General features: G+C 38.9%; 1 protein-coding gene across 1 annotated transcript in view; it reads right to left on the reverse strand.

Annotated features, from left to right (window-relative positions):
* The window catches only part of scfd1 (sec1 family domain containing 1), a 37,946-nt gene that overhangs the window by 13,730 nt on the left and 11,011 nt on the right, over positions 1–13,205 (reverse strand). Inside the window, exons 10-16 of the mRNA XM_085440804.1 lie at positions 12,835–12,934; positions 10,344–10,480; positions 9,032–9,122; positions 8,577–8,650; positions 5,919–6,000; positions 5,103–5,199; positions 4,830–4,900 (exon numbers count right to left, since the gene is read on the reverse strand). Of these exons, the coding sequence (XP_085296930.1) occupies positions 4,830–4,900; positions 5,103–5,199; positions 5,919–6,000; positions 8,577–8,650; positions 9,032–9,122; positions 10,344–10,480; positions 12,835–12,934 (652 nt within the window). The remainder of the gene's footprint in view (positions 1–4,829; positions 4,901–5,102; positions 5,200–5,918; positions 6,001–8,576; positions 8,651–9,031; positions 9,123–10,343; positions 10,481–12,834; positions 12,935–13,205) is intronic.

The raw sequence follows: 13,205 nt of genomic DNA on the forward strand, positions 1-13,205 counted from the left end.
AGTCCACAGCGTAGCACTCGCCGCATGTCACTGGAGACTGGCATTAGTCAAACATCCCTTCGGCGGATATTAGCTACTCACAAATGGCACCCTTACAAACTCCAGCTACTGCAGCATCTCAACGAGGATGACCCAGATCGGCGCACAGAATTTGCAGAATGGGCAAAACAAAAATTGGAACAGGACCCTCGGTTCACGCAGAAGATTTTGTTCAGTGATGAGGCAAACTTTTATGTGAACGGTGAAGTTAACAAACAAAACCACCGCTATTGGTCTGACACTAACCCACATTGGATGGATCCCTCCAAGACTGTTGGAACAACAAAAGTGATGGTTTGGTGTGGTATATGGGGTGCAACGATAGTGGGTCCATTTGTCATCAATGGAAACCTCAAGGCCACTGGATATTTGAAATTGCTACATGATGATGTGTTTCCCTCTTTATGCACTGAAGCTGGCACGTTCCCTGAGTTTTTCCAGCAAGATGGTGCACCACCACATTATGGGTGCCAGGTCCGAGCATTCCTAGATGAACAGTTTCTGGAAAGTGGATTGGTCGTCGTGGGCCAGTTGAATGGCCTCCAAGGTCTCCCGATCTGACCCCCTTAGACTTTTATCTTTGGGGTCATCTGAAGGCAATTGTCTATGGTGTGAAGATACGAGATGTGCAGCACCTGAAACTACGGATACTGGACGCCTGTGCTGGCATTTCTCCTGCGGTGTTGCTATCAGTGTGTGAAGAGTGGGGGAAGAGGGTTGCATTGACAATCCAACACAATGGGCAGCACATTGAACACATTTTATAAGTGGTCAGAAACTTGTAAATAACTCATGAAAGAATAAAGTTACGTTGAAACCAAGCACACCATTGTTTTTCTTGTGACATTACCAATAAGTTTGATGTGTCACATGGCCCTCTTCCTATTGAAAAAACAAAAGTTGTATCCAAGATGGCCGACTTCTAAATGGCCCCCATGGTCACCACCCATCTTGAGGAGTTTGCCCCCTCACATACACTAATGTGCCACAAACAGGACTTTAATATCACCAACCATTCCCATTTTATTACGGTGTATGCATATAAATGGCCCACCCTGTAGAACAAAATTTTAGGTGCTCTACACTAAATATGCCTGAAAAAACAAACAAACAAAGAAACAGGAAGAACATATACAAAATAAGAGAGAGGCACACAATAGAAAAGGATCTGTAACAATGGTATGAAGGCTCCAAAAGCCAACTGTAAATCTAGTAAGAAACAGAATTTCTTCACTTAAAACTGTGTTGAAGACTGAAAATGTTTCTCAATTAACTCAAACAATTTTTGATTTCCTTGCTCAGTTTATTTCTGCATATTTTGGACTTTTAGCATTAAATACTCTTTTTGAGTTTACTCCAGCCTTTTGTGTCTCTGCAGCAACAACAATACAGCACATTATGCCTGTTAAATATTCTGCTCATTACCTGCTTACTGTTGGTAACAATGGTATAAATCACAAGCTAGATATAAACATATTTCTATATATGCTCAATTAATGTGTGTTCATGTTTGAAATATGCTGAAATAGAAAACGTATGTGGTTAAATTAATTACTTTTACATACCTTTAGTCCATTCTTAATATGGGTATTAGACTTTCTCAAAGTATATATAAAAAATAAGTTAAAGAAAAATATTTCTATTATCCAAAAATGTATTTTGAAAGCGCCTTCCCATCTGTGCTTTTAAAACTTCTTCTGAGATGTGAGTCTAATATCTCAAGTCAAGCTTAAATGTGGAATAAAGATCAACTACTGCATAATTTCTCTTTTTGCTATTTTAGAAACTTAAAAACACACACACGCACGCACACACACACAGCTGCTGACACTGTTGGGGATTTATTCAAAATTGAAGGCACACTGAACCAGCATGGCTACCACAGCATCCTGCAGCATCTTGCCATCCGAACCAGTTTGTGTTTAGTTGGAACATCATTTATTTTTCAACAGGACAATGACAGCAAACACACCGCCAGGCTTTGTAAAGGCTATTTGACCAAGAGGAGAGTGATGAGCGCTGCAACAGTTGGCCTGGCCTCCACAGTCACCTGACCTAAACCCAATGGAGATGGTTTGGGATGAGATGGACCGCAGAATAAGATGCTCAGCATCTCTGGAAAATCCTTCAAGACGTTTGGAAAACCATTTTAGGTGACTACCTCATGAAGCTCATCGAGAGAATGCCAAGAGTGTGCAAAGCAAAGGATGGCTATTTTGAAGAATCTAAAATATAAAACCTGTTTTGAGTTATTTCACACTTTTGTGTTTACTACATAATCCCGCATGTGTTCGTTTATATTTTTGATGCCTTCCGTGAGAATCTACACTGTAAAAGTAAAGGAAAATGAAATGGGAAGGTGTGTCCAAACCTTTGACTGATAGCGTATAAATTGTGTCAATAAATATATTTAAATAAATCTTCTTTATAAATCTTTTTATTATTATTATTATCATCATCATCATCATCATCATCATCATCATCTATGATCTTAACGAAATCTTAAATAAAGGCAATCATACCATACTGTTGCCAAAGTGTATCCAGTGTTTTCTTTGTTTTCTTTGTATTGTTTTAGGCTCTTTACCTTAAAATATAAAGTGCCTGCAGGCAACTGTTGTTGTGATTTGGCTCTATATAAATAAAACTGATTTGAATGATCCTGATCTAGTCAAGCATTAAGCATTTGCATCTGAACTGAATTCTCTTCTACAGCTGCATCAGGAAAGTTAAGGTTAACGCTTCTGTAAAGCGAGCACTTTTTCACACCAAACAGATGGATGAATAGCCAACCCTGAGTGTGTTCTTCTGTTGCTGTAGGCTCATCCCTGCTGAGATGTTTATGTTCCTGTTGCCAACTCGGTTATCTTAATAAACCACTACAAGAATAATTGAGATGTTTTGCAGGAAAGATTTGGGGACTTCATGTTGATCATGACTTTGGTACCTTCAAAATGGTCTGTTGACATTTACCAGAATAGAAGTTTGGATTTCTGTTCTGGTAAAAGTTTGGATGGTTTTTGGTGAATAAAAAATAGACCAGAGTAGGGCTGGAGAGAAAAACGTTTTAGACATTGGAAAATATTTAGACTCTGGAAACCAGAGGCCGTTTTTCTCATTGACACTATTAGTTAGACTTGGTGTGCTGGCAAAAAACAAAAACACATTTGCCAATTCACTGAATGTTCCTACAATAAATATGGAAGGAGCTTTTCTAAATCATTTTTCACCTTTAAGATGTTCAAAATACGTATGAGAAAAGTTGGTGTTTGATGACACTTGATTTTCTACCTCACAACATTTAAGCTGCTTTCAAAGCAGCAAGCACTCCAGCGGGTGGTGAAAGAAGCTGGCAGAATTATTGGAACAAGTCTGCCAGAGATTAGTAATATCTTCCCCACTCGCTGTCTGAGGAGGGTGCACAGTATCCTGCGGGACCAACATCACCCTGCGCGCCACCTTTTCCATCTGCTGCCCTCAGGGAGAAGGTACAGGTCTATACAGACCAGAACATCCAGACTGGCCAACAGCCTGTATCCACAGGCTGTGAGGCTCCTGAACTCTCTGCCCCCCTCTCACGGACAATAACCATATCCAACTTCTTAATAGCAATGAACTGGTCTGCATTGGTGCATCATATCTTTATTCTCTTCCCCCTCCTGCCCCCCCCCCCCTTTCTTAAATAGATAACTATCATATCTGATATCATATCTCACAGTACAATAATATTGAATGGGTTGCATTGTTGTATTTTGTCATGTTTCTCAGGTCTTTGTCTGAATTTCTACGAACATTATTGCTAAGGATTGTCTTATTGCATTGGAGTCACACTGGGTTAAATATGTACACTTGGGTTTTAAGGGGTATTTATTATTTTCTTCTTTTTTTTGGGTTGTATGGAAGCCCCAAACGCAATTTCATTGTTCTTGACAATGACAATAAATAAATAAATACTAAATACTAAACATGAACTGCAGCTGTTTTCTAGTTATTGCCTGACTGGAGGTTCATGTCAGAGCACAAATGTCAGATAAAGTTGTTTCAGACAAACAGTCTTTAAACTTCTAACCCCTGAGCACAAAGTCCTTGGGAGGCCTACTGACATACTTGTGAGAATAAAGGAGGTGATTACGTGGCGAGTGAGTCGCTGTTGTGCGCTGTCTCCTGAATAAACGATCCTCACTTAAACCACTCAAACGATTTCCAGAAATGAGAATACATCTGTCTGTTCCCACTCTGCATCAATCAAGTTCTTGTAATTCTCTCCGTGTTCAGTCTTGTAATGGCAATTGAAATTGTAATCCTTACAGAAGTCTGCTCTCCACAGTTTATGCATGTGGCTTTACCTCTTCCTTCAGTAAATAAATATTTGGGCGTCTATGTATGTTAATGGCTCTATATTCATCTTTCAGTCCTATCAAATTCATATCATCTAATTGACGTTATAACACATTTATAACAAAGCTGCTTCACTTGCACACAAGTACGTATGCAAATAAAAACAAAAAGAAATACCAGCCACCTTTAAAATGAAAGAACACACACTGAAATGGGACAAGCTGCATGACGTTACACCTGAATCCTAATTTTCCGCTAACCTCATTCAGGCAAGAACAAATAGGCCAGACGTGGCCCACAGGCCACACAACACTCAGGTCTAATCTACTTTAAATAACTTGGTTTTCTGACCTTTACAGCGGCACGTTTTACACCCCCCCTTTCCCAACCTTTTAATACTACTAAAGTGTTTACCCTGACATTTTATGAATTAGTGTCGGTGGGTGTGTTACCTCTGAAGGAGCCTGCTGTGCAGTGATGTAGTAGATGAGGAAAAGTCTCATTTTGTCTTCTGGAGTGCCAGCTGACAAACACACACGTTTACACACAGCTTATTCAGTTTATTCTGTCTCTGTAATACATGCTTGCTGAATATAAACAAATACAATTAAAACAACATTTAAAATAACCCTGCAGTTACAGATTTTGCACTTATCCCAGTATGGTATATGATAATTAAGTACCTGCATGTGAGTGTGTTTATGTGTGTGTGTTTGTGTGTGTACCATCTGGGTCACTGATGATGTCCAAAAGGGATTTGTCTAAAGTTGACTTGCTCATCAGTTTCTCTTCAAATTCAAAGTAAACATCCAATTTCCGACTCTGAGGACACAAAGAGCATAAAATCAGTACAACAAACACTATATTCACACTCTGTATTGTATTTTCAGTGCACTGGTACTGCTGTAAACCATCCAGTAAACACTTCTTATCTTTATACATATTAGTGCACTGTTTTGTAATGGTAACATGTTTCCAATGCTAGCAGGCCTAGCCTGTAAAGTGAAGTAACTGTAATTTGAGGAGAAACTTCAGTGATACTGGGTCCACCTAACAAGCAACCCGTATTACAAAGGGTGGATGACTTTTAGCAAAGGTATGATGTCACTGTACTTTATGTTTGACTTTTAATGGAGAATAGATTATGTTCAAGATAACAAGAAACACAAATACTCCATCTTCTGACTATTCACCATTCCTATATGATCCAGCAGAGGTTCTCAAATTTCTAGAGCCCTTTGTTTTTAAATATTATCTAAAAGAACATTTTTCCTTGCTTCATTATATTCTTGCTAGTAACTAACTTGCTAGTGATTGGTTAGCTCCAGTAATTGACCCAGCCACGTCTGCAATCTGTCATCTGGTGACAACAGTGCCCCCATTTGTTTAAACAAGCCAAGCAATCAGTTTTTCAACTCAACTGAACTGTCAACCTTCAAGTCCAATGTAATATTAGAGTTTTATAAACTCATTTTATAGTACATAGTCTTTGGGTGTGTGGCACTTAAATTGAACCTCAGTTTCTGGAAACTACTGTATACCTTGATGTGGTCAAGCACTGCTGTGGCAACATTGGTGTGCAGATCAATCAGTCTTTTCTTTTCCAACAGCTCTGGCAGAGAGCTGCAGAAGGTACAAAAAATGTCAAAAACAAGACAAATAAAACTCAGTCTGCATTTTATTACCTATCATATGGTCAAAACTCTTATTGTACCCAAGTCTGTAAAGAATTTGCAACTACAAGGCTGTTTTAGACAGTGTGACACACACACACACACACACACACACACACACACACACACACACACACACACACACACACACACACACACACACACACACACACACACACACACACACACAGAGCTTTATTTTATGGAAATCTCACAAACCAAAACTTAAATCAGATGTTCCCTGCATCAGTACTCATCTGTCCTCTTAAGTTCATGGAAATAATTTCTTTGTTGTTGAGAAACAGACTGACGCAAAACCAAAGACATTCAGTGAAAGGGGTTAAATAAAAAGCTCTGTGTTCACTTTTGAACCATTTAACCATAATTTCACCTCATTCACTGAGTGCATGACTCAGGGACAACCTGCACTGTGGTGTAAACTTTTCTTCCACTCAGAACTATGGAGCCAGTATGACGATGATTTTTTTTTTAGGCCATAAAATATCAGCCTGTCTGTCTGAGCAATAAAACACTGGGACACCTTAAACCCAAAGAACCATTGTAAATACACATATTTTTTGTTTCGTTTTTATGATGAGGAACGTCATTCATGTAAGGTTTATATTTGAAAGGGCTGATTTTAAAATGACCTATGCTTGTTTTGATGCAGTTCAGAGGGAGAGTCGTTTTGCATACATTGTGTATATACAGTGGGGCAAAAAAGTATTTAGTCAGCCACCGATTGTGCAAGTTCCCCCACTTAAAATGATGACAGAGGTCAGTAATTTGCACCAGAGGTACACTTCAACTGTGAGAGACAGAATGTGAAAAAAAAATCCATGAATCCACATGGTAGGATTTGTAAAGAATTTATTCGTAAATTAGGGTGGAAAATAAGTATTTGGTCACCTCAAACAAGGAAAATCTCTGGCTCTCACAGACCTGTAACGTCTTCTGTAAGAAGCTTTTCTGTCCCCCACTCATTACCTGTATGAATGGCACCTGTTTGAACTCATCATCTGTATAAAAGACACCTGTCCACAGCCTCAAACAGTCAGACTCCAAACTCCGCCATGGCCAAGACCAAAGAGCTTTCGAAGGACACCAGGAAAAGTATTGTAGACCTGCACCAGACTGGGAAGAGTGAATCTACAATAGGCAAGCAGCTTGGTGTGAAAAAATCAACTGTGGGAGCAATCATCAGAAAATGGAAGACATACAAGACCACTGATAATCTCCCACGATCTGGGGCTCCACGCAAGATCTCATCCCGTGGGGTCGAAATGATCATGAGAACGGTGAGCAAAGATCCCAGAACCACACGGGGGGACCTGGTGAATGACCTGCAGAGAGCTGGGACCAAAGTAACAAAGGTCACCATCAGTAACACACTACAACGGCAGGGAATCAAATCCCGCAGTGCCAGACGTGTTCCGCTGCTGAAGCCAGTGCATGTCCAGGCCCGTCTGAAGTTTGCCAGAGAGCACATGGATGATACAGCAGAGGATTGGGAGAATGTCATGTGGTCAGATGAAACCAAAGTAGAACTTTTTGGTATAAACTCAACTCGTCGTGTTTGGAGGAAGAAGAATACTGAGTTGCATCCCAAGAACACCATACCTACTGTGAAGCATGGGGGTGGAAACATCATGCTATGGAGCTGTTTTTCTGCCAAGGGGACAGGACGACTGATCCGTGTTAAGGACAGAATGAATGGGGCCATGTATCGTGAGATTTTGAGCCAAAACCTCCTTCCATCAGTGAGAACTTTGAAGATGAAACGAGGCTGGGTCTTCCAACATGACAATGATCCAAAACACACCGCCCGGGCAACAAAGGAGTGGCTCCGTAAGAAGCATTTGAAAGTCCTGGAGTGGCCTAGCCAGTCTCCAGACCTCAACCCCATAGAAAATCTGTGGCGGGAGTTGAAAGTCCGTGTTGCTCGGCGACAGCCCCAAAACATCACTGCTCTCGAGAAGATCTGCATGGAGGAATGGGCCAAAATACCAGCTACTGTGTGTGCAAACCTGGTAAAGACCTATAGTAAATGTTTGACCTCTGTTATTGCCAACAAAGGTTATGTTACAAAGTATTGAGTTGTATTTTTGTTATTGACCAAATACTTATTTTCCACCCTGATTTACGAATAAATTCTTTACAAATCCTACCATGTGGATTCATGGATTTTTTTTTCACATTCTGTCTCTCACAGTTGAAGTGTACCTCTGGTGCAAATTACTGACCTCTGTCATCATTTTAGGTGGGGGAACTTGCACAATCGGTGGCTGACTAAATACTTTTTTGCCCCACTGTATGTGCAAGATTATAACCAGATTATGTCCAGTTGGTTACCATTGTCATTGTTTGTGAGTTCTGATTCAGATAAAAGGTATCATAAATTTTAAATTTAGATTACTTAAAATCCACAATTTGTCAGTTTTTTGCAATTTAGTTTTCATTGTTTCGGTGGCTGACTAAATACTTTTTTGCCCCACTGTATTTAAATTACCCTGTGTTGTTCATTACCTGACAGCAGAGGTTAGCTTCGCTGTGTTGTCTGAAAGCATGCTGATGGCTCCTTCATCTTCCCCCTCTAAGCCCTGCAGTCAGAACAGACATCACAAGAAGTAGCATGCAAAATCATGCTGTAGTGTTTACAACCGCCTTAAATAGGACTGCATCAGGACTAATCTGCCATATAGTCTTCATGTAAGGTATTGTGATTATAACCTTGATTGCCATGCAATATCATCTTAAATTTCTTGAAGTACAACAGCAGATGGTTAGACATGGGATCTGGAAATTCTCTTGAAAACTTGGGACATAAACTTGGACATATCACCTTAGACTTGAAACTCAAAACTGATGTGACTGACCTCTGAATATGACTTAACTTTGTGACTCAGACAAAGCCTCAAACACTGTGAAACTGGAGCTGGATTGTACCATACTGAGTCTCATGCTGTATATGTGAGTCTTACCATGATACTTTTCAACCGTTTGACTTCATCCTCCTGCGCTCTATACGTGTCCAGCTCCTCCTGAACTGACTCTGCAACCTCTGGGAATGGACTGTAACAAACAACCAATTATAATAACCATATTATAATGATATTCAGTATAATAAAAAGAAAAGAAAAAGGCACTAAAGAAGATGAAGTGTTAGTCAGATAAACTCAGACATCATCAGCATAGAGACCAATGTTATAATGTTCTGATACACACACATCCATACACCCTATTACTGTTTGGCACCTAATAAAGCACTTCCTCAATACAAATTTAAATAGCAAAATGTTTGAACATTGTTGTAGTTATTCCAGTGTGACTCCAGAAATAGTAACACAAAGGTTTTTGCTGTCGTCTGTTTAAATTAAATACAGATTTTAGAAAAGTAAAAATGGGACCTAAAGCGTTGGGAATATTAACCTTCCCAACGCTACTGAAAATTTATCAACTTTCCTTAAAAGTCATGTCTGTACTGGAAAACCAGGAGATTAAAATGAACACTATCAATACGGCCAAGAAGTGTGGCATCCTGGCCTTAAACATGTCAGGAATGGTATGCCTAGTCCAAATAATATTTAGCCCCAAATCCCACATTTCTGTGCCAAGTTAAGATAAATTGTAGGGCTGTTAATGTTAACTCGCATTAATCCGTCACCTTAAAATTTTTTATGCAATAAACCAATCAGGTGTGCAGAATGACTCAAAATCCTTGAAATGTCTCTGTCAACGCATTTCGGGCAGTTTGTCTATTCTGCGCTCCAGATGGGTTAATTGCGTTAAAAACTTAAAGCGTGTTAATCGTGATGGTGGATTAGCACACGTTAACGCGGTCATCTGTCCATTCAATATTTGGTCAATGCCCTAGCTTTTATTGTTCAGTAAAAAGCACTTTCAGCGGTTACTGAGCTTTAATACCAGGACTATAAGGATGCATTCAATTATATCTTACACATATTAGTTGCACTTAAACTTGCAAAATCTGAAAAGAGGCTTTCACATGTTCACAGATGAATGAACAACTAATATATGGGAAACAACATGTAATTTAATTCTATGATTATTCTGCTGATTATTCTGTTAAAAGATTTCAAAACAGGTGCCAGAAAACAGCCAAAAAGATTTTCTAAAATAAAAATGTCATAAAAGTCAAAGATATTTCATTTAACATCATACAAAACAAAGAAGTCCTCTTAAGAATGAAGTTTAATTTAGAGTTGTTAGCATTTTTACTCTAAATGATGATGATCTAGACTGAAACAAAACACCACCTCTTTGGGAACTGACCTGCCCTTGTGTTTCTGCCAGAACTTGTCAGCGGCAGTCAAGTCATAGGTCTTCCTGCTCTTCTTCTTTGGTCTAGCACCAGCTGATGGCTCTGCCCCCATACCCTCCTCCATCACCACCCTGTTCAGATGGAAGTCCTGGTGGACACAGGAAAACATTTTTTTTTTAAGTATTGTTGGCTAATATTTTGTCCAAGTGCTATGATTATTGCTGTTAGTCGGTTATTTTGGTATGTTAGAGCTCATCACAGAACTAAAACTAATCCAGTTTTCTGGAATATATTTTTTTATTATAAAACCTGATCAAGAATCCAGGAAAGCTATTCCGAGAAGAAGTATTGGTGTGCTAAAGAAAATTGGAATGAGCTACAGAGCAAAGACAATCTTTCCTACAGCACATCGTTGCTAATTCCAGTACACTAAATGGCGCCAAACGCTGAGAAGAACCATAATATTATTGTTACCATGAAAACAGAGGAGGCATAGTAACAAACACTTGGTGTTACAATCCAGTCTCCTGTTGGGGGGGCGTGGTCACGTTTACAGGAAATAGAGACGGAGATGTGGAGTCGGCAATGCTGCCATCTGGACTGATGCAGCACTTACTGGCAAAACAAGGCCACAAACAGAAATCCATCCTAAAGCAGGCTGACACTTTTTCTTTTTATCTTCCAACAAAAAATCAGTATGTTCAAAAGTTATAGTAAAGTGTCTGATTCAGACTTCTTTCAAGATGCTAATTTCAAAATAACTCCCACACAAACTAAGCTAAAATTGACTAATAACATCCATAAGTCAGGCAGGCTAGATGAGATAACTTCTGACGCTACTTTTATCATTTATATACACTTTTTATTTGTATTGTCTAGCAGCTTTCATAGACGCCTACACTATCCAGCAATGAGGTCTGCCTTACCCATATTAATCAGATCAGATCTAGAAGTTTATTTGTGCTATATTAACCAGATATGTAAAAATCTGACTTTCTAAAAATCTTAACACACTTTCTGAAGAGAAAGTGATAAAGAATAAATATGAGACCAAATGACTCCTTAAGAGTGATGGTTTATGGGCTTTATTAGCAAAAGCTGAACTTTTATGAGAGCAAGCACATTTGTGTGTGTGTGTGTTGATTACATAATACATCATTCACCTCTACATTCCAGTGCTGTCAGTATTAACCTCAACACCTCACTAGTTGACAGCACTCTGGCAAGAATTAGTGTGAGAATTTGTGTGCATTGTGGGAACATGGGGATATGTGTTTCTGACAGTCATATAAATGTGACTATGATTCAGTAAGCCCCCATAATGTGCGTACAGTCATCTGAAAAACAAAATACACCCTCCTTCAGTTCTAAGGTTTTATATATTAGGACATTAATAAAAACATCCAGTCCTTAGCAGTTCTTAAAATCAGCTAAATACAGCCACTGAAAAATACAACACACTACACCCGTTTATTATTTAACAAAAATTAAGCCAAGATGCCAAAGTAGTATATTAGAAATTAGGTACACCGTTTCTGCTTCCATAGAAATTAAAGGGGTAAATAATAGTCAGGGGCAGATAATCAAGTGCACTTAATATGAAAAAAATGAAATGTTTTTTTAATGCTAATCTTTTTTCTTTTCTTTTTTTTTAACAGTTTCAATTTTTTTCGGCTACAAATTAGATTTTTGTCAGTTTCAGACTTTGTGTTGTGGGCTTGTATCAAGGAGGAGGGACAGAGCATAGGAAAAATGATGGTAGGTCGCTAACCCATGGGAGCTATGAGCGCAGTAGAGAAATCTAAGAATCGTCCATTCATTTCTCCGTACTATATGGAAATTAGAATTCCCAAACTTAACACAACTTTAATCTTCTTTTGTAACAGAATCTTTTGACATGCTGCACTGAGTAGCATCAAAACTCAAATGACCATTGAGAACTGAAAGCAAAACGGCTCCATTTTTATTTTCCCTAATTGTGAAGCATTTGTCAGAGACCAAGCAGAGACTGAAAAATGAGGCCAGTGACATGCTAAAAGTTACTGTTTCTCTAAAAGTCAATTGAGTTTGACTCCAGAAGCGATTTAATCCCCACAGACCCCAATCCCCATCTTAAAATGTCCAAATTTAGGACAAAAAACAGAATGTTTTCAGCCCAGTACTTGTTAAAGGTTTTGGTCTCTATAGATAGTTTCCCACTTAAAAATTGAATAATGGATAACTGCTTTCTTTTTTAAAAAACTCATCCAATGGAATATTGGAAAGTTTAAAGTTATGGCAGTGGCTTCTTTGATTGACAGGTGTGCTAACAAAAGAGGCTGTAGCTGTTTGTAGTCTGCTAGGAATCGCCTTCACTGAATCCAGCCAATGAAATGGACTCTACTGTGTTTGTGATGGTGATGGCACCATGAAATTTGTTGTGTACCACATGGTTTTGCAGCTTCAAAGACAAAAGGAAAAGCAGAAGTATTTCTGGTCATTCTCAGACAGGTGACTTCTTACCAGCACATCATGAATCAGCGCCTGGTAGGTCCAGGTGTGATGGAGGGGCGTGGCCATGTCCACATTACGATCTACCAGGACAAACAGGGGTCTCTGAAAGCTAGAGGGGAGAGTATAATACTGCTGAGCGTGGTTAAACACAGGGCCAATATTTAAACTGGCAGAGAAAAAATATTGCATGATGGGAGATAGAGTCTCACATGGACTCAAAAACTAAAGTAAACCATACTGATTACCTTTTATTCAGTGGATATCTAAAGCAATATTGTCAATGTTAACATTAATGTTAACATGTTGAAAGTCGATCTAGATCTTCCTCTAATATAAATACATACAGTATATACTGTGTGTTTTTCTACCATTTAACTCCT

Source organism: Copadichromis virginalis, linkage group LG19 (assembly GCF_057382275.1).
Source record: "Copadichromis virginalis isolate Kocher_CV1m ecotype Utaka linkage group LG19, C_Virginalis_male_GT1.1, whole genome shotgun sequence".
NCBI lineage: Eukaryota > Metazoa > Chordata > Actinopteri > Cichliformes > Cichlidae > Copadichromis > Copadichromis virginalis.